The 22,728-nt window shown below is 44.0% G+C and overlaps 1 protein-coding gene across 4 annotated transcripts in view; it reads right to left on the bottom strand.

The window, feature by feature from the left end:
- Window positions 1–22,728, bottom strand: part of zdhhc11 (zDHHC palmitoyltransferase 11) — a 126,145-nt gene that overhangs the window by 44,134 nt on the left and 59,283 nt on the right. For 3 of the 4 annotated variants that reach the window (XM_085989092.1, XM_085989091.1, XM_085989090.1), the window contains 2 exons: window positions 8,473–8,694; window positions 462–640 (listed from right to left, as the gene is read on the bottom strand). In XM_085989092.1, the coding sequence (XP_085845218.1) occupies window positions 462–640; window positions 8,473–8,694 (401 nt within the window). Of the gene's footprint in view, window positions 1–461; window positions 641–8,472; window positions 8,695–14,323; window positions 14,503–22,728 lie in introns of those variants that run through there. The other variant, XM_085989093.1, reaches the window with a different exon arrangement.

Genomic DNA, 22,728 nt, shown 5'->3' with positions numbered 1-22,728 from the left:
CATGGACGGCATCACAGATGAGTCTGTTCTGTCCACACCTTGCATCCACACATGCAAACTTCCAGTGGGGGGGGGGGGGGTGGAGAAGGGGTGCACTGGATAGCAATCAAGTGAACCCATAAATGAGAAACGAGGCTGATTTCCCCACCACCCCCTCCCTCCCCTCGCCCCAAGTTGCTGTGGCCAATTCTCAGGCTCCAGCAACCACCTTGGGCTAAGTTGACCTGACTCAAAGACCATGGATCAAGCCTTGGGCCCTTCTTGTCTGTATGGCTCACTGGGCAGTGTACAGACCACCTGAGCTATTGTTGGGATCTGCTGATTCTCAATTTGATTTACTATGGGTGTTGGAATAATCCCAGCCCCCTTAGTCATTCAGCACTAAAATTGCAGAGACCCAAATAGAATAGAGTGCGTCAGCTCATGAACCCTTTAAAGTGCTTAACCAGGCAGATACATACACGTCCACCTCACACAGGTAGCAGTGCTGGTTCTGAATGACATGGGGATGCTTGGCTCGGTCAAGTGTTGGCATGGGAGTATTGTAGTTTTTCCTGGTACGCACGCTGTTGTCTGCTGGGTCAGTGGAAACAGCAACCAGATGAACAATGAAATGATACACAAACAGCAGGCCAATTATCTGAATCCCCTGGTGTTAAGGACCAAAACTAGACTTAGGGAGTGAAGGAAATTAAAAACAAGTCCGCTCTACTCGCAGCTTTGGTACAGGACTGTACACGGTGCCCCAAGCCATCGAACAATCACTTCACTGGTTGAAAGGAATATGGCTGGAAATCAGCAATGTTCCGATGGAGTCCCACGCTAATAGCTGCAAACTCAACCTTACTGTCCAGCTTGACCCCAATGTATAAGGCATCATGGGACAGGCTAGACAGACCGTCTGATCTCTTCCTGTCCGACATTTTCACATATTCGTATAAGAATGAAAGCAGCTGTGTCTTTATCGCAAGATAATTCAGACCCTGGTGCAGTAAAATGCCACGCGAGACACACACCTTGTTCATTATTGCCAATATATTACAGCTTTGTTAGAAATCAGCTGTGGCTCAGTGGGTAGCACCCTTGTCTTCTGAGTCAGAAGATTGTGGGTTCAAATCCCACTTCCACGAGACTTGAGCCCAGAAATCTAGGCTGACACTTCAATAAAGTGCTGAGTGCTACACTGTCAGAGGTGCTGTCTTTTGGATTAATCTTGTCTGCCCTCTCACGTGGACGCACAAGATCATTATCTCAAAGAAGAACAGGGGAGTGCTGGCTCTTTAACTCAATCCCTGTGCTCTGGCTGATATGTATTCCTCAATCACCATCACTAAAACAGATTATCTGGTTATTATCACATTGCTGTTTGTGGGTGCTTGCTGTGCGCAAATTGGCTGCCGCGTTTCCTACATTACAACATTGACTACACTACAACAGTACTTTGAAACACTTTGGGATATCCTGAGGTCGGGAAAGGCGCTATACAAGTGCAAGTTCTTTCTTGAATAAAATACTTCACTTCATTTTCCATTGTGAGTCAGAAGATTATCTTGACCTCGTCGCTGCAGTCTGACAAAGAACAGTGACAGATTTTCACACGAAGATAAACCGTGCTTGTATTTTAAGATTTGCAGATGTTCTGAAGGTAGATGCCCGGCTCGTAAATGATTTTTCTTTCAGAATATCCCTTGTATTCGATGAGTAGCTGAGGTTGCAGCATCTGGAACTGGGTTTACCACTGGTTGCTATGGAGATATTTTTTCCTTCTACCTCACTATTATTAAAGCCACAGTACGCACTTGCATTGTGAGGCAACTGAATTCCAAAAGCCTATTTATTTTACCAGAAGACAGACCTGTTGTATATCGAACACATGCCTCATGCTTTAACTCCTTCCTCAGTTAGTCTACTGGGACCAATACTGGAAAGTTGACATATATGTGGCTCAGTGGTAGCACTCGCACCTCTGAGCCAGACGGTCATGGGTTCAAGTCCCACTACAGGGACCTGAGCACGTTCTCTGACAGTCCATTGCAGTACTGAGGCAAGTGCCGTCTTTCAGAAAGTAAAATAACTGGTAAAATAGATAAGGGAGAACCAGTGAATGTGGTGTATCTGGACTTTCAGAAGGCCTTCAATAAGGTTCCGCATAAGAGATTAGCATGTAAAGTTAAAGCACATGGGATTGGGGGCAAAGTATTGACTTGGATAGAGAACTGGTTGGCAGACAGAAAGCAAAGAGTTGGAATAAATGGGTCCTTTTCCGAGTGGCAGGCAGTGACTAGTGGGGTACTGCAGGGATCGGTCCTTGGACCCCAGCTATTCGCAATATATATTAATGATCTAGACAAGGGAACTAGATGTAATATCTCCAAATTTGCAGACGACACAAAGCTGGGTGGGCGTGTGTGCTGTGAGGAGGATGTCGAGAAACTCCAGGATGATTTGGACATGTTGGGTGATTGGGCAGAAGCATGGCAGATGCAATAACGTGGATAAATGTGAGGTTGTCCACTTTGGTGGCAAAAACAGGAAGGCAGATTATTACCTGAATGGCAATAGATTGGGAGAAGGGGAAGTTCAATGAGACCTGGGTGTCCTTGTGCACCAGTTGCTGAAGGTAAGCATGCAGGTGCAGCAGGCAGTTAAGAAGGCAAATGGTATGTTGGCCTTCGTAGCGAGAGGGTTTGAGTACAGGAACAAGGATGTCTTGCTGCAGGTGTACAGGGCCTTGGTGAGACCACACCTTGAGTATTGTGTGCAGTTTTGGTCACCTTATCTGAGGAAGGATGTTCTTGCCATGGAAAGAGTTCAGCGAAGATTCACCAGGCTGATACCTGGGATGGCAGGAATGACGTATGAGGAGAGATTGGGTCGATTGGGCTTGTACTCGCTGGAGTTTAGAAGAATGAGAGGTGATCTCATTGAAACTTATAAAATTCTGACAGGACTGGACAGACTAGATGCAGGAAGGATGTTCCCAATGGTCGGGGAATCCAGAACCAGGGGTCACAGTCTAAGGATAAAGGGTAGGCAGAAATGAGGAGGAATTTCTTCACCCAGAGAGTGGTGAGCCTGTGGAATTCTCTACCACAGAAGGCAGTAGAGGCCAATACATTAAATATATTCAAGAAGGAGTTGGATATATTTCTTAAGGCTAAAGGGATCAAGGGATATGGGGAGAAAGCAGGGACCAGGTACTGAATTTGGATGATCAGCCATGATCGAACTGAATGGCGGAGCAGGCTCGAGGGGCCGAATGGCCTACTCCTGCTCCTATCTTCTATGTTTCTATGTTAAACCAGGCTGCGCCTGCCCTCTCGAGTGGACATAAAAGATCCCATGGCACTATTTTGAAGACGAGCAGGGGAGCTCTACCTGATGTCCTGGCTAACATTTATCCCTTAACAAACATCACTAAGAACAGATTAATTAACCTGTTAGCATATCACTGTTTGTGGGACCTTGCTGTGCATGAATTGGCTGCCGTCTTTCCTACATTACAACAGTGACTGGGCTTCAAAAAGTACGTCATTGGCTGTGATAGAGGCTTTAACGTCGGTTTAATGTCTCATCCAAAAGACGGCACCTCTGACAGCGCAGCACTCCACTGGAGTGTCAGCCTGGATTATGTACTCAAATCTCTGGAGTGGGATTTGAACCCATGACCTTCTGACTCAGACATGTTGCTCTTCCTTTACCATCACTTCCTGTCTTTAACACCAAATTACAAGTTGATCTTCGGACAGTGTTCGTCTTGGCCCTCTCCTTCTAGCTGCCTGAGCCTATAATCAAACAACACTCTCATTTTTTTTTAAAACTCAAATGTTTGCCTCTATTTGGCAGAAGTATAGAATGGGTTAGATATAGATATATGCACGATGTACCTTTCTCCCAGCCTCAGGAAAGTCTCCCCTGCTAGGACAGTTCCATTTCCCACCCCAGTCACTTTTTGGTGTTTGACTTAAGATTTCTAATTTTGTCTCTTAGGGACATAGGAACAGGAGTAGGCCATTCAATTAGATTATGGCTGATCTGTACCTCAACTCCATTTGATCCATATCCCTTGATACCCTTGCCTAACAAAAATCATTCGATCTCAACCTTGAAAGGTCCAATTGTCCCCCAGCATTTTGGGGTCGAGAGTTTCAGATTTCCAGTACCCTTTGTGTGAAAATGTACTTCCTGATTTCACTCAACGGCCTAGCTCTTACTTTAAGATTGTGCCCCCCTTTGTTCTGGATTCTCTGTGTCTACCCTGTCAAATCCCTATATTATTTTAAAGACCTCGATTAGATCACCTCTCAACCTTCATAAATGTCCAGGTAGGAACTTATTTGACATTTCCACAAACTCATTTCACTTCAAAAAAGGACTTTATTGGCTGTAAAGCAGTTTGGCATGTCTGGTGGTCATGAAAGGTGCTATATAAATGCAAGTCTTTCTTTCTAAACTACAATGACAACTATTCACAATCCAGCCAGGTAAACCGCTTTTATTATTAAGCCTATGGGATTAATAAAAACATAAAATTAAAATTTTGTTAAAAGAAATGTCTAGCAATTTGTTTTTATTCCTTTCATACATAGTAAATAGTAATTCATGTTATATTAATAGGAATTAGCCCAGTTCCTGGGAATAGTTGATTTTCCATTTAAATATTCTTCTCCAGGCCCCTTTGGCTATTGTGCTTTGAAGCCTGAATGATTTTAAGCACAAATATAAGATATAGTCACTAACAGATCAAGTAAAGGATTGCGGAGCGATTTCTTTACACAGAGAGAGGGGAAAGGATGTGGAACTCGCTGCCACATGGAGTGGTTGAATCAGAGTGCACAGATGCATTTAAGGGACGACTTGATGTATACATGAGGGAGAAGGGAATAGAGGGAGGGGGGTGGGGGGGGAAAGAGAGAGGCAGGGCAGGGTGGAAAGAGGTAATTAGAGTGGGAGGAGGCTCATGTGGAGTATAAACACTGGCATAGACTAGTTGGGCCGAATGGCTTATTTCGGTGCTGTAGATTTATGTAAAATGGGTCTCGATATAGTGTCTTTAACATAGTAAAATGCACACATAGGTTAGTTAATGGTGCACGAGACTTGGTTATTACTCAAAACTAATTGCTGCATATAATAGCTTCAGTCTGTCTTTATTTTAGATTGACTGGCTTTCACTGGCTATTTTCTACTGTTACTAATGACTGTCCTGCTTATGAGTTATGCTTACTCACCAAGGGCTTTGGTAAAAGTTCACCTGAAGCCTGCTTGTATGGTTACTAGGAAACAGTACAAATCAAATTACTATCCTCAGAACATAGATAGAATCATAGAATCTTGCAGCTCAGAAAGAGACAGCACAGAGAGAGACCATTCAGCCCATTGTGCCTGAGCAGGTTTTTATTTTAAAATTAGTTTACGGAATGTGGGCGTCGTTGGCAAGGCCAGCATTTATTGCCCATCCCTAATTGCCCTCGAGGTGGTGGCAAGCCGCCGCCTTGAACCGCTGCAGTCCGTGGGGTGAAGGTACTCCCACATTGCTGTTAGGGAGAGAGATCCAGGAGTTTGACCCAGCGATGATGAAGGAACGGCGATATATTTCTAAGTCAGGATGGTGTGTGACTTGGAGGGGAACTTGGAGGTGGTGGTGTTCCCATGCACCCGCTGACTTTGTCCTTTTAGGTGGAAGAGGTCGTGGGTTTGGGAGGTGCTACTGAAGAAGCCTTGGCGAGTTGCTGCAGTGCATCTTGTAGATGGTACACACTGCAGCCACGGTGTGCCAATGGTGGAGGGACTGAATGTTTAAGGTGGTGGATGGGGTGCCAATCAAGTGGGCTGCTTTGTCCTGGATAGTATTGAGCTGCGAGTGTTGTTGGAGCTGCACTCATCCAGGCACGTGGAGAGTACTTCATCACACTCCTGACTTGTGTCTTGTCGATGGTGGAAAGGTTTTGGGGAGTCAGGAGGTGAGACACTCGCCGCAGAATACCCAGTCTCTAACCTGCTCTTGTAGCCACAGTATTTATCTGGCTGGTCCAGTTAAGTTTCTGGTCAATGGTGACCCCCAGGATGTTGATGGTTAGGGATTCAGTGATGGTATTGCCGTTGAATGTCAAGGGGCAATGGTTAGACTCTCGCTTGTTGGAGATAGTTATTGCCTGCCACTTGTGTGGCACGAATGTCACTTGCCACTTATCTGCCCAAGCCTGAATGTTGTCCTGGTTTTGCCGCATGCGGGCATGGACTGCTTCATTATCTGAGGAGATGTGAATGGAACTGAACACTGTGCAATCAGCAGCAAACATCCCCACTTATGACCTTCTGACGGAGGGAAGGTCATTGATGAAGCAGCTGAAGATGGTTGGGCCTAGGACACTGCCTTGAGGAACTCCTGCAGCGATATCCTAGGGCTATCCAATTAGTTCCAGACACCTGTTCTTTCCCCATAGCCTGCATCGTGCAAATATTAAAAACCTTTGTATAAAAGGCATAAATTACATTTACCTGATGGGTGATATTAGATTGTGGAACAAAATAGCTTTTTAAAAAAAATATGAATCGACTGGCTTTCACCTGATATTTTCTACTGTTACTAATGACTATCCGTATGCATCCTTCACTTCACCATGGAAAGCAAATCCAAACCATACATCAATAAATCACCCTTATACCTTGAAATGCATGCCAAGATTATGTAAATATTGCCACTCGACTGAGTTCCAGCCACAAAATTGCATTGCTGAGTGCTTGCTACATTTAGAATTAATGGTGTGACTGGGTTAGCAATACAATATCACAGACACTGAATAAGGCTGGCATTTTAAAGGATCATTTCATCATTGTTACAGTAATTAGCAGCACTGCAATATCCAGGCATATTTCTAATCATATTATATAGTCTGCAAATAAAAATTGTAATTGTTGAAAATTGCTATACTTTGCAGTAGTGTTAAAAAAACTATATGCACATGGCAGAATCTTAGCACCAGCTACAAAGTACAGAGAGCTTGTGCCAATATTAGAGACTGACTAGATAACCGTGTGAAATCATCATACGGATTATGAAGAGCTTCAGTATTGGTGATTGCTAGCATTACTGCTGGCCAGGATATATATTCCAGTTATTAAACACACGGAACAAGTTTTCAACTAGGATTTTAAAAAATTCATTCTCTTGGCATCGTTGACAAGGCCGGCATTTATTGCACATCCCCAGTTGCCCTCCTTCTTGAACAGCTGCAACTTCTTGAACCTAGGCCAGGACACAAGAAGTCCTATGTGGGAGCCTGTGTTCAAGAGGATTGGTGCAGCTTATTGTTCTTGCTGAGAACAACAGGTCAGATTGGAGCACTGCCTGAGGAGGCCAGCCTCATGTAGATCCATTCACTAAAGGCTCGATTATGATCCAGATGGTGAAATACACCATTAGGATCTCAATCTCCACAATGTCCTGAGATATCATTGTGACCTTGGGTTTCCTGCACCATTATCTCAACACCAAGGTGTCCCAAACACAAAATCCGGGGTTTTGTGACTCGGTCATTTTTGAAGTAACCCTGTGCGATGACCATCATAAATATGGAACCGTTCACGTGGCCATGTGCTCAGTTTTAAATTATCCACGATGCTGAACTTTCCATCTATGCATAAACCAAGTGGCCTAATCTCTTGAGCTTATCAGTCATACAATCAGCTCCACCCAGCCTAGGGTTGCCAACTCTGGCCGGACATATCCCAGGCAATTTCATCACATGACCCCCTGACTCCAACCACCCCGCCCCCATACTCCTGCCGTTAGTCGCCCAACATGTCCATGCTCACGGCGCACTGCCTTCGCACACTAACTGGAAAGCAAATAGACTCTTCATTTCCTAATTGGATGAGTTTTGACTGTCAGTCAAACAGCCTTCTCCCCTACCACCCCCCAACCATGTCCAATATTTTTATAACTAGCAAACAAAAGTTTTTTTTTAATCATTTTTTATTGCCCCTATGATTTTTTTCCTGGGTTGCTTGCAGCAGCGACCTGGAGATTAGCCTTCAAATCCTGGAGACTCCAGAGCAATCCGGGAGGGTTGGCAACCTCCAGCCAGCCCCCTAGCCACCCACATGTTACTGTGAACTCAGAAAACAAGTACAGCAAATGGAAAATGCATTTAAAACATGTTAAGTATGGCAATACCAATAACGATCTCAAGAGTGTGTATTTATTAACTCTTGACCCCATTTCACGGGGAAGATAAACTTTGCCGAGTGAAACTACACAACATAACCATTATTGTGCACTCAGAAACTTGTACCTGTTATATACCCGCTACTTATTTGATAGTAGTGTTATTTTATTTGGCGAGGGGGGAAAATTAATCAAATTAATTTAAAGAGCATCCCAGTCCAATGAACACATACATCATGGAATGCACACAAGCTAGTTGTATATTAAAGTGAGTTGACCCAGTCGTATTCTGTAAAGGATACAGTATAACCAACATATTTCCAAGCATATGGCAACATTGGTATGTAAATCCCAAAGGCAACAATAGCTAGGTAGAAGTATAGCACCCAGGCAATCAACTGGAAGGAATGGAGAGGTAAGGTCCAGCCGTTGACTCTTGAACGTGCTGGAGGAGCAACTAGATCATTTCTGCTGTTCTCCTGTTCGGGTCCAGTTTTCCGTAATCTCCGGTCATAGCAATTCATCTGAGGGCAGAAAAGAAAGATAAAAATTAATATTTTTTTCCCCCTCTAGTGATTTTTTCCCCCCAATGTGTATAAGCTTTTGTTTCTGAAAAATCCAATCAGTTTCTGGGAAGTTCTCTTAAAATTCATTCCCGGGATTACATAGGATATATGGCACAGAAACAGGCCATTCAGCCCAACCAGTCCATGCTGGCATTTATGCTCCACTCGAGCCTCCTCCAGTCTTTCCTCATCTAACTTTATCAGCATAACCCTCTATATATCTACATATATCTATATATGTTTGTCCAGCCTCCCCTTAAATGCATCTATACTATTCGCTTCAACCTCTCCCTGTGGTAGTGAGTTCCACATTCTCACCACTCTTTCAGTAAAGAAGTTTCTTCTGAATCCCCCATTTGATTTCTTGGTCACCGTCATGAAACTTATCATTCATGAAGAAATGACTCATGAAATAACACTGGGCGGCCAGCTGGTGGCGCCGTCCAAGGAGCATACTCGGGCGTGGGCCCAGCTTGCCCAGGATGTTTTTGCAACCAGGAACTAGTGATGTAACTAGAATCTCATGGTTGTGAAACAGTTGATTAAAGCCTTGTTTTATACTCAACCAAGTGCTTAGTGAGTTTTCTTACGTCAGTCACCATCTTATATTGATGGGATGTGGGCATCACAGGCAAGGCCAGCATTTATTGACCCTCCCTGGTTGCCCCATAAAAAGGTGGTGGTGGGCCTTCTTTATCCTCTGCAGTCCATGTGGGTATTCTTTGTAGTGGTTTGATACAACGGAGTTGGCCACTTCATCGAGTGAACCATGCTTTTGTAGGACTGGAGTCACATAGGCCAGACCGGTTTCCTTCCCTAAAAGAGATCAGTGAGCCAGTTGGGCTTTACGACAATCAAACAGCTTCATGGTCACTTTTACTAATACTAGTTTTTATATATGTCCAGATATTTTTAAACAGAATTCACATTCTCAAACGGCCATGGTGAGATTTGCTCTCTCATTCTCTGGATTATTAGGCCAGTAACACTACCGTACCCCAGTTGTCAGTTTTTAGTTTAAACAATTACACTCGGGTGAAACCTCCAAAATCAGTCATAATAGAGGGAATCTCCTGTAAAAGATCCCACAGTACTATTCGAAGAGGAGCAGGGGAGTTCTCCCCCAGTATCTTCGCCAATATTTATCCCCCAACCAAAGTCACTAAAAAAAATCTGATCATTATCGCATTGCTGTTTGTGGGATCTTGCTGTACACAAATTGACTGCCGTGTTTCCTACATTACAACAGAGACAACACTTCAGAAGTACTTAATTGGATGTAACGAGCATTGGGACACACTGAGGTCGTGAAAGGTGCTATATAAATGCAAGTTTTTCCCGATTTAAATTTTTGTTGACATCTATATTGAAATTTCTTGATTGAGCGGATTCCAGGAAGGATCTACAGGCTTCATATTTGTTGGACAACCCACCATCCACACCTAGTAGGGTCTTTCATACAGTAGGAACAGTTGGGCTAAGCTGTGATGCCGCAACAGTTGAGCAGTCCACTGACACTCAGCAGGGAATTTTAACCCGCCTCCCCTGCTTGTCAGAGTGCAAGCAGGATGTCGGTTAAAATGGGAGCAGAAAATGTTCCCACTGGCCTCAGACACTAGCCCAAAGCTGGGTCATCGTCATCGGGACCCAACTGCCATTTTAACTTTGAGAAGTGGCTGAAGCTAGCAGGCGGAGGATCAGCAGGAGAAGATGCCCCTCCAGGTAAGTCAACTTATTTCCTTTGTGGGGCATTCAACCAATCCTCAAAATCAATGCAGCAAATTACCACTAATTCCACAGGATTCTATTGTGTATAGAAGCCTAAGTGAGGTAGCTTATCAAAGGTCTTCTGAAAGTCCAGGTAGACAATGTCTACCAGATTACCCTCATCCACCAACCTGGTGACTTGTTCAAAAAAATTCAATCAAATTAGTAAGGCACAATCTTTCCAGAAGCCTTCTTGGGTGTCCCCGAGATGACCTTCTCTATCCAAGTGGTCATATTGGGCATCCCCAATTACTTAGAATTTGTAGCACAGGAACAGGCCATTCAGTCCAACTAGTCTATGCTGGTGTTTATGCTCTACACCAGCCTCCTCCCACCCTACTTCATCTAATCCTATCAATATATCCTTCTAGTCCTTTGTCCCTTATTTACTTATCTAGCTTTACCTTCCTTCAAGCATCTTACCTTCTACTGACATCAAGCTAATGGGCCTATATAGTTACCCAGCTCTGCCTTATCATCCTTTTTAAAAATTGGAACCATGTTAGCAGCCTTCCAGTCCAGGGGGAATAGTCCCCGACTCCAGCAAGCTATTAAAGATATGGGCAAGGGGCTTGCACAGCCCCTCTCCCATTTTTTATTTATTTAAAGGATCCCCGAGTGGATATCACCTGGGCTGGAAGCTCATTCTATTCTATGGTTCCTTATTCTATCCAAGAAGACATTATCAATTTTAATATTCACAATTTTACTGTTAATAGCACCATTCAATGCTGTCATCTTCAAGAGTAAAAATCATGCAACGTATTCAGATAGCATTTCCACCATACCACTAAAGTCCTTGAACATCTTTCAGTGGCCCAATATGGCTTTGATTATCTTTGAACTCTTAATATAGCTGAAAATGCTTTTCCCATTACTACCAGTTGCCCACTATCCTCTTTTCCATTAACCTTTAAGCTGATCTAATAGCGGCCTTAGTTTTCTTTAACTATTCAGAGTACTTGTCTCTGTTTTGCTGATGAGGAATTCAGGAGAAAATGTGGAACTTGCTACCACATGGAGTAGTTGAGGTGAAGAGCATAGATGTATTTAAAGGGAAGTTTGATAACCACATGAGGGAGAAGGGAATAGAAGGATATGCTGATAGCGTGAGATGAAGGAAGGTGGGAGGAGGCTCATGCAGAACATAAACACCAGCATAGACTAGTCAGGCCGAATGGCCTGTTTCTGTGCTGTAATTTCTATGTAATTCTGTGAGCATTATGTACTCTCAATCCACAAAAAAATAATGTTGTTTACGTCTCATTTGTCTTTGCACGTGACCAGTCAGCTACCTTGCCTTCTTCTGACCACACTCCCTTCTGTTGGCTTTAGGGAAGTACATGTCTTCGATGTGTTTTAATTTGCTTTTAAAAACCTGCCATTTATAATCAGCATCAGTTGTATTCCCACCCAATCGGGTTAACCTGTTCCAAATTCTCTACTATTTTATTAAAGTTAAAAAATTAAAATTAACTGAACATTTTCAGTACTTTTGGATCCGTCAGTCAATTGAAACTTAAGAATATTGTGGTCACCGCTTCCAAGGAATTTATGTACATCTTTCAAATTTTTTTTCAAGTACACAACTAATGGTAAAAAATGTATCTCTCGAATATACTTATAAAAATAGATGCATTACTTATTTTAAAAATTCCAGTTGCATGTTCTGAAATACTGTCCACTCTTTAATTGAAGTGTTTAACTTGAATTAATTGATAATTTAGCTCTCAAAAAGCACCAAGGGATAAAGCAGGTCAATGGAGTTGAGGTACAGATCAGCCATGATCTAATTGAATGGTGGAACAGGCTTGAGAGGCTAAATGGCCTACTCCTGTTCCTAATGCTATGATACACCCAGAACCCACTTTATTTTTGTTTATTCAGGCCTCATGCTATTTGGACAGAGTGAGCAATGAGTCAACAGATACCCTACATTTCAATTGGCTCCCTGTCAAGTTTAAAAAAAAAGAGACTTGCATTTATGTAGCACTTTTCACGATCTCAGGACGTCCCAAAATGCTTTACAGTCAATGAAGTACTTTTGAAGTGTCGTCACTGTTGTAATGTAGTTCCAACTCACCCATAGAATATATTCACATCTGATTTCTAGATGCCATACCTTGCCCATAATGAACATAACTTGTCCATACCCTGCTCAGGCGAATACATCATCAAGCACTCTTTTATACGATCTTGGCTGTCTCCCCTTAATCTACAGCTCTCTCAGCTTGGTGTCATCGGTCAATTTAAGTACCTTGCATTGAAACAAAAAAATCCAAGTTATTTGGGCATGCTAGGAATAAGTGTCCTAGCACGGATCCCTCCGAGACACCCCACCCAATACGTACCATTGTTGTGACCTAGCTTCACTTAAATCTATCCTCTGCTTCCTTCCCTTTAGCCAATTCCTAATCCACATCCAGGCCTTACCCTGGACCCTCCCTTTGGTTTGTAGTACCTTGTTAAAGGCCTATTTCATCTCTGCCGTCTTGTGTAAATTAATTTACAGTAAGTCATACTTACATTTATATAGCGCCTTTTACAACCTCAGGATGTCCCAAAGCACATTACAGTCAATGGAGTACTTTTTAAGTGTAATCACTGTGTTAAATAGGAAACACGGCAACCAATTTGCACATAGCAAGCTCCCACAAACAGCAATATGATAATGAGCATTTAATCTGTTTTAGTGAGATTGGTTGAAGGAAAAATAGGGGCTGGGACATTGGGATAACTACCCTGCTCTTCTTCAAATATTGCCTCAGAATCTTTTACATCTACCTCAAAGGGCAGGTGGAGCCTCAGTTGAATGTCTTATCCGAAAGACGGCAGCTCCAACAGTGCAGCACTGGAGTGTCAAGATGGATTATGTGCTCAAGTCTCTGAAATGGGGATTGAACCCATGACCTTCTGACTCAGAGGCAAGAGTCCCTGCATTTATATACCACCTTTAACATAGTAAAACATCTGAAGATGCTTCACAGGATTGATTATCAGACAAAATTTGACACCGAGCCACATAAGGCGATATTAGGTCAGGTGACCAAAAGCTTGGTCAAAGAGGTAGGTTTTAAGGATCGTCAACGTAGGAGAGGAGCGCTCACAGCGCCAGGGACCCGGGTTCAAATCCGGCCTCGGGTGACTGTCTGTGTGGAGTTTGCACATTCTCCCCGTGTTTGCGTGGGTTTTCTCCGGGTGCTCCGGTTTCCTCCCACAGTCCAAAGATGTGCGGGTTAGGTTGATTGGCCATAATAAAAAATTGGCCCTTAGTGTTAGGGGGGATTAAATACGTGGGGTTACAGGGATAGGGCTTGGGTGTGATGGCTGTCGGTGTAGGGCCTGGGTGCTAGGGTTTGGATGATCAGCCATGATCTCGTTGAATGGCGGAGCAGGCTCGAAGGGCCGAATGGCCTACTCCTGCTCCTATCTTCTATGTTTCTATGTTTCTATATTACACTGAACAGAACACATAAAACATATGGTGGTCAATGGCAACTCCTTTTGCTTTTTAACTGGGGAAAAAAACTTCACATTAGTGCGTAGGCTTTATATATTTTATAAAGCTCAAATTACACCCCATACAGAATCCTCTCATTATCCGTGGATCTTAAAAATAGCTTCAAAAGCAAAAAATCTCTCGGGTTGAAACCTATTCCAGTGAATACAATTTGATTTGAATTTCAGGAGAATGACTTCGACACAGGCCTTGTAGTGGAGTTATTATGATTAATCATGGAATTCACAGCACACAAAACAGACCACCTCCAAAATAACACCAGCCACCCGAATACAATTTGCGCTGAAACCAATCACTGACCTTCAATATTGAATTTCCTTTCCTAGTTGGCACGATTTTTGAACTTTATTTTCGGCTCTGATGACTCTTGATGTGGTGCCAACCAGTCCCACTTTGCTCCCCTCCGCTCCCGCAGCAAGAGGGTTTGTTAAGGTTGATGTTAACTAGCTTAGTTGTCGACAGCTACCAACCCTCAGAAGTCAGTAAGACACTGCTGCATTGTTTTTCCCCCAATATAAAATGAGGTTATGTGGTCAAAAATGCAAAAGGAAAAGAAAAAGGAAAGAGAAAAAAAAGAAAAAGACTTGCATTTATATAGCGCCTTTCATGACCACCGGACATCCCAAAGTACTTTACAGCCAATTAAGTACTTTGGAGTGTAGTCGCTGTTGTAGTGTAAAAAATGTGGCAGCCAATTTGCGCACGGCAAGCTCCCACAAACAGCACTGTGGTATAACCAAATAATCTGTTTTTTAATGATGTTGATTGAGGGATAAATATTGGCCAGGACACCAGTGATATCTCCCCTGCTCTCCTTCGAAATAGTGCCATGGGATATTTTATATCCAACCGAGAGGGCAGGCCGGGTCTCTGTTTAGCATCTCATCTGAAAGACGGCACCTCCAACAGTGCAGCGCAGTCTCACTCTCTGGAGTGGGACTTGAACCCACAACCTTCTGGCTCAGGAGGCGAGAAGACAGTCATAAAGGAGGAAAGAGATGTGGAGAGGCTTATGGAGGGAATTGCAGAGCTTAGGGTCTATGGCTGAAGGCACGGTCACCAATGGTAGGGTAAAGGAATTGGGGGATGGACAAGAGGCCAGAATTGGAGGAGTGCAGAGTTCTGGGAGGGTTGCAGGGAGACACCCAGCTTCTCCTCACTGCCATCCAGATGGGGCAGATGAAATTAGCAAATCAGTAGAATGGGGATGAAGCCCTCCTCCGTCTGTCCCATGACCCCGTGTAATGAGGGACCAATGCACAGCATTGTGCACTGAAGTGTGTGATCTGATCATATTAAATCAAGGGAGCTTTATCAATAAAATATTAAAATAAAATTACAGCTTAAACATCTTTTAATGTGTTTCAATGGTGAATGCTGAGACCTTGAAAGATTTACTGAGGCCATGTTTCAAGGGAAGCACAACCACAGTGATGTCATGGCTGAATCACTGAATGATCTTCAGTGGAGTTGCCATGGCCTCTCCTCTCCTCTCCCCTCCGTCTATGGAACCTCCTCCAACCGTCCAAGATCGCTGTGCCCCTCCAATTCTGGCCTCTTGCACCATCACTGGCAGCTGTGCTTTCAGCTGCCAAGGCCCCAAGCTCTGGAATTCCCTCTCAACACCTCGCAGCTCCTTTAAGACACTCCTTAAAACCTACCTCTTTGACCAAGCCTCTGGCCACTTGTCCCAATATCTCCTTACGTAGCTCGGTGTCAAATTTTGTTTGATAACGCCCCATGAAGTGCCTTGGGATGTTTTATTACATTAAAAGCGCTATATAAACACAAGCTGTTGTCGTTGTGTGTTCACCCAGCTCACACTGTTGGGCTCAGTAATGCAGTCAAGGCAGCTTTTTCTATGACACAACCAGACCAAGCTGCATAAAAAAAAAGTTTCCCTGACTAATTATGGGCCCCAAATTGTATTTATAAATGTATTTCATATTTCAATATTCATTTTAGAAGATGCGCAATGCAACATAAATAACTCCAAGTGAAACTGGGAGCAGGCTTTTGGATTTTTAATCAGGAGGAAGGAAATTGCACATGAGAATGATTGCACATTGGTGAAATGCTCTCTCTTGGCCTCTTACTTACATAAATATCTACTTGCTGCTGCGTCAATACACAATTCAATCAGAACACCCATTAGGAAGTAAAACTCTGGTCATCCCACAGGTTCACCACTGCCCCCAAGTTACACTACAGCCCCCTAAAATACGGATATCAACTCCATACTTAAACAAAGAGCCAGAGCGTGAGCCAGACTATATACATATATAATCAAAACATTAAGCTGTTAGTTAAATAAATCCTGTAATTGATAAGCACTTTTTCTTCTCATTTCCTTCAAACCTTCCCTAATTCCCCCTCTCAGGAAGGCAGTGACTCACTGTTTGCCTTCAGCTTCCACATGGCATCATCATTCAGATAAAGACCGAGAGACTGTGACAATGATGACAGGTCTATCCATAATTCCACAACACCTAGCAACAGTAAACCCAGCAAACCAAATCCCACCAGGAGTGCTTTAACAGGCTGTAAAGAAAGATCCGCCAATTAATAACAAGCATAATATCAAACATAGCGTCAGTCAGTAACCAACATTCCAAGCCACCCCTGCACCCCCCACCAACCAACCTTTAAAACTTTTGATTACTTCTCTTTGAAGTGTCTTTTTGTGTTAAAAAGCCAAATAAATGCAAAATGCTGTTGTAAATTCTTGAGTCTTTCCATGCAGTGTCTAGATTTAATTCTGACAGCATCATGCTGCCTTCCTCTCCAGCAGTTACTCTCTGCCATTTAGAATAGCCAACTTCTAGTTGGTTGTATTCCAAGAGGTTTCATCACATGACCTCTTGCCGCCAACCGCCCCGCCCCCACCATTGGTTACCAGACACGTCCATCCTCGCAGCCCACCACCTTCCTACATCAATTGCAAAGCGAACTCTGTTATCCAATTAGATGATTGTTAGTCAAACATCCTTTTACCCCGCTAACCCCCATCTTCAATTTTTTTTAATCCACCCTATGATTTTTCCCCACAGGTTGCTTGCTGCAGTGTCCGGGAAATTAATTTTTTAATCCCTGGAGACTCCAGGACAATCCAGGAGGGTTGGCAGCCAGCACATGACATGGCTGCTTATTCCTCTGCACACCAATACATTTGAGATCAGGAATTTAGTGCAGAGGCAGAGAGGGCAAAGTGAAGTCAAAACTGTGCTTCTGCACTCTGATGCTAAGGGCTGGATTTTCCCTGCGGAGGCGAGATAGGTGGTTGACGATTTCCAGTCCCGCCCCTGTCTGCAGCTGCTCTTTCAAAAAGATTTTCCGTAGATTGGCCTAGTTAAGCCCGCCCTGCAGGGTTCCTGGCCAATTAACAAGAAGCGGGTGTGATGACGTCATTTGATGATGCGTCATCAGCCGGTTTCCTTAAAGGGACCACGGCCACATTGATTTTGACAGTTGTGCGGTCAGTGTTCTGCAGCATTGAGGTGTATGCTTATGGAGGGAGTCACAGCATGCAGGGAGGTTCTCTTCCCTTCCCATGGGCGGAAGAGACCTCCCCAGGAGATCAACACAGCCAGGTTGCACATTGCACAGGAGGGTACAAGCAGGGATGTCGTCAGGAGGACCAGGCTGCAGTGGCGCAAACCTTTCAATGATCTCAGTAGATCACGAAACATTACTGCAAAGCCACACTCAAACTCACCCTGCTGTGCCACTCATCACATCGCCTTCCCTACCCTACTCCTGCACATCCTTACTCAAACCAATTTACCTTGCACCTCCACCCATCCCTCTCTATCTACATCATCACTTCCCCATCTCACTAGCCACCCCTCACACTCATCCTACTGCAAGCATACCAACTAACAACACACAAGGGTAGGCACTTGAGAGGTTTAGCCAATGTTCATGTGAAGTTTCTGTTCATGTGTTGTCATCCATTGAAATCTATATTTTCAACACTTCACTTTATTGGACAGATCTGCGTGCACCTAGAGAAGTGTCATTCCAGTGAATGTTGAGACATAACTACCCCCCACCCTGCTATCGTGATGAGTGTGAAAGGAATGGCTTGGACATTAAAGGGATGCTTTATGGTGCTGGTGTGGGATGGTGTCAACCTGATGCATCATGTGGCAGCCAGGGTGTACAGCATCAAGTGAAGTTAATCTGGCCATGGTCATGCCATCGCTGGCCTCCCGGGCAGCAATGTTGTCAGCTGCTGATGACCTGTGTAGCATCAGGTGATGGCGGAGAAGGTTGGTGATGTTGGTGTTGGGGCTGATCGCGGAAGGATTTAGAGGACCAAGGTCTGATTTTTTCAAGGCCACCGATGTTGCTGCAATAGATGGCAGCTGCAGTTGAGATGACAGAAGCAATCTGTCAATGGTGAGAGGTTGTTCCAGTGAGGTGCCACTGGATATACAGTTGGCTCTAAACACTTGCAAGCTAAATAAATCTCTATGTCTTACAGATGCAGTAATCAACAGTTTGAGCTCGGAAACTGAACAGCTGCAACATGGTATCCTTTATACCACTTCTGCAGCTTTCAGGTCATCAGATAAATCCAAGCAGACTCAACTCACAACAGGGTGAGCTGGCGTGTTCCCCGAGCAGCGGGCAACCTGTGGGGGAAGCACGTAAAATTACAAGGTAGGCTCGAAATAGCATTAAATTGACTGTTAACAAGCAATTTAACGATATAAATTGTCTCTCCTGCTGCTTGGTGTCAGGTCAGTTCTGCGCAGACAGCCCTGACACCTGGGAGACTCACGTGGACGTGGGTTGACAGCGGGTTTCCTACCCACTGTCAATCTTTGCTATTTTGACAGCGGACCCGCCTCCAAACCTGCCCTCTGAGCGCTGGCAAAATCCAACCCCAAGAGTCGGGTGTTCCAAGATACATCATCACAGTATTGGACCAATCTCTTTATTTACCCTTTAAAATTACAGAAGCCTCCCTCCTCTCTAGTAGCTTCTCACTGATGTCAGATAGTTCTCCCTCAACCAGTCAGGAGAGATGGGTTAGGGATGAGGATTAGATCTTTCTACAACTACTGCTAATTACTGGTCCTCTGCTGACTGATCAATAGTTTCACTTCCTCCGAGAGATGGGATTGCTTCATCACTGAAAAACACTCCATCCGCAGCAGAGAGGGGAAGTTCCTCAATGAGGGAGAGCGCGGTTAAGAATGTAGGTCATGTCTAGGCATAGCAAAATATTTAATGAGGATTACTGCACATCCACTTCTAAACTTGATCATTTAAAGTTCTTTATACTGTGATTCAAACACATTTCCTTTACCAAGTCAGGTACTATTGCAAAGTTGATGAAAATCACATGATCAATAATGCTGCCATTGCATTAATTATGGCTGCTGCGACATTTGGAAAAATAACTCAAAAGATGTTAGATAAAGAAGATTTAGTATGTAATGTACTTTAACAATGAACTTTGAAAGGGTTTACTGGAGTATGGGACAAAACAGATTGAAATGGAAATTCTTAGTTTCACTACCCAATATACAATTTGTTTTGTCCTTCCCAGATGGCAAGTTAAAACATGTTTCTAGCTGTACAAATGAAGAGTTAACTATGCAGCAAGCTGCAATTAAAACTCATCAAAAATTAACTTGTCACAACTACTGCACATTATTCAATACATCCGCTTCTGGCAAAGAATTTCAACATTCATTGTTCGGATTCTGAACAAAAACAACTTGCATTTATATAGCCCCTTTAACATAGTAAAATGTCCCAAGGCGCTTCACAGGAGCGTTAGCAAACAAAATGTTTTTAACACCGAGCCACATAGAGATATTAGAGACGTTGAGGTAGGTTTTAAGGAGGGTCTTAAGAGGAGGAAAGAGAGGCGGAGAGGTTCAGGGAGAGAATTCCAGAGCTTAGGGCTGGCTGAAGGCATGGCTGCCAATGGTGGAGAGACTAAAATCGGGGATGCGCAAGAGATTGGAATTGGAGGAGTTCAGAGTTCACGGAGGGTTGTAGGGCTGGAGTTGGTTGCGGAGATAGGGAGGGGCGAGGCCATGGAGGGATTTGAAAAACAAGATGAGAATTTTAAAATCGAAGCATTGCTCAACCGGGAGCCAATGTAGGTCAGTGAGCACAGGAGTGATGGGTGAACGGGACTTGGTGCAGCAGAGTTTTGGATGAGCTTAAGTTTATGGAGGGTGCGAGATGGGAGGCCAGCCAGGAGGGCATTGGAAAAGTCAAGCCTAGAGGTAACAAAGGCATGGATGAGGGTTTCAGCAGCAGATGGGCTGAGGCAGGGACAGAGTCAGGCGATGTTACGGAGGTGGAAGTAGGCGGTTTTACTGATGACGCGGATAAGTGGTCAGAAGCTCATCAAATTCGACACTAAGGTTGAGAACAGTCTCGTTCAGCCTCAGGCAGTTGCCAGGGAGAGGGCTGGAGTCGGTGGCAAGTGAATGGAGTTCATGGCGGGGACCAAAGATGATGGTTTGGTCGTCTCAATATTTAACTGGAGGAAATTTCTGCTCATCCAGTACTGGATGTCAGACAAGCAGTCTGACAATTTAAAGCCAGTGGAGGGATCGAGAGAGGTGGTGAGGTAGAGCTGGGTGTCATCAACATACGTGTGGAACCTGATGTGTTTTCAGATGATGTCGCCGAGGGGCAGCATGTAGATAATAAATGGGAGGGGCCCAGGATAGATCCTTGGGAGACATCAGAGGTAACTGTGCGGGAGTGGGAAGAGAAGCCATTGCAGGTGATTCTCTGGCAATGACTGGATAGATAAGCATGGAACCAGGTGAGTGCAGTCCCACCCAGCTAGACAACAGCAGAGACAGGTTGGTGGAAGATGGAGTGGTCAACTGTGTCAAAGGCTGCAAACAGGTCGAGGAGGAGGAGGAGAAGGGATAGTTTACCATGGTCACAGTCACATAGGATGTCATTTGTGACTTTGATAAGAGCCGTTTCAGTACGGTGGCGGGGCGGAAACCCGATTGGAAGGATTCATAGAGTTTCAGGAAAGATGGGCACAGATTTGGGAGGCGACAACACGTTCAAGGACTGAGAGGAAAAGGAGTTTGGAGATGGGGCGGTAGTTTGCAAGGACAGAGTGGTCAAGGGTTTTTTTTTTTGTTTTTTTTTGAGGGGGGTGATGACGGCAAATTTGAAAGGGAAGGGGAAAATACTCGAGGAAAGAGAACCATTAACAATATCAGCTAACATGTGGGGTAGGAAGGGCAGTTGGGTGGTCAGCAATTTAGTGGGAATAGGGTCAAGGGGGCAGGTGGTGTGTTTCAGGGACATCATGAGCTCAGAGAGGGCATGAGGGGAGATACGAGAGAGATAGGAGAGAAAGATGCGAGTTTAGAGCTAGGGCAGCAGTGAACCTTAGAGGAAGTTTGGCCTAGCGATTTAGGGGCTAGGAAGGAAGCGGCAGAAGCAGCTGAATGGATGGTCTCAATCTCAGTGACAAAGAAATCCATGAGCGCCTTGCACTTGTTGGAGGAGAGGGTGGAGGAGGCAGGGGAAGAGGGGTTTAAGGCGGCGGTTTGTAGTAGAGAAAAAAAGCCGGAAGTTATCTTTACATTCCAGGATGGTCCTAGAAAACAAAGGAAGAAAAACAGTGTCCAAGAACAGACCTTTCGTCAAATGGAGACCACTGTTAGAAAGACTTGCTTCTTTTTGCCTACAAGCAACAAAATCAAGTTATTCAGCAATTATATCATTTTATTACTCTAGGTTATTAAGTCTTATAATGCACGTGGCAAGTGTTACTGTTTTTTGTTGCTTAAAGTTTTAAAAACTTGCATTTATATGGGAAGAAATGCCCCAGGGTGCTTCACATCAGGTGCAAGGAAATGCATGTTGAAGCAGGATGGCCAAAAGACTGAGGAGTACTGTTGAGAAGTTTTCCAAAATTGGAGAGAGCTAGAGAGGTGGAGAAGTTTAGGGATAGAGTTCCAGAGAGTGGGGTGGGGTAATGGGAGGCTAATGGTGCTGCAGAGTCAGAGGAATGGAGCATTCTGGAGGAGTTACAAGGCTGGAGGAGATTGCAGAGAGAGAGAGAGAGAGAGAGAGATAGGGTGGAGAAAAGACCATGGAGGGATTTAGAAGATGAGGACAAGGATTTTGATTTTAATGCGTTATTAGGATCTTCAGTTATGTGGGAGAGACTAGAGAAGCTGAAATTGTTCTCCTTAGAGCAGAGAAGGCCAAGGGAAAATTTAATAAAGGTTTAAATTATGAAGGATTTTGATAGAGTAGATAGGGAGAGACTTTTGCCACTGGCTGGCTGGTCGATAACCAGAGGACACAAAGTCAAGATAATTGGCAAAAAAACCAGAGGGGAGATGAGAATTTTTTTTTTTTTTTTTTTTTAAAGCAGCGAGTCATTATGATCTGAATGTGCTGCCTGAAAGGGAAACAGACTCTAATCACAAGACTATAATCAATGATGTATAGGCATAGTGAAATTATATTATTCCCAATCATCATCTAGCACAATGGCTTGCAAAGACAGCTGGAGCTAGGACACAATGACATCCAGTTCATAGATGAGGGAACGTTTATAGACAAAGTCTAACCTTTATTCAATAGTTGGAGCCACAACATGCTTATTCAAATAAACTCCACATAACATGGGCGCCACTGCCAATGTGGTGCTTCATGAAGAATAGACTAGGTTTGTATTCCATTGTGTA

The sequence above is a fragment of the Somniosus microcephalus genome, chromosome 5 (assembly GCF_052327205.1).
Source record: "Somniosus microcephalus isolate GS21.2 chromosome 5, FLI_Smic_1.0, whole genome shotgun sequence".
Lineage (NCBI taxonomy): Eukaryota > Metazoa > Chordata > Chondrichthyes > Squaliformes > Somniosidae > Somniosus > Somniosus microcephalus.
This window is presented reverse-complemented; position numbering and strand designations above follow the sequence as displayed.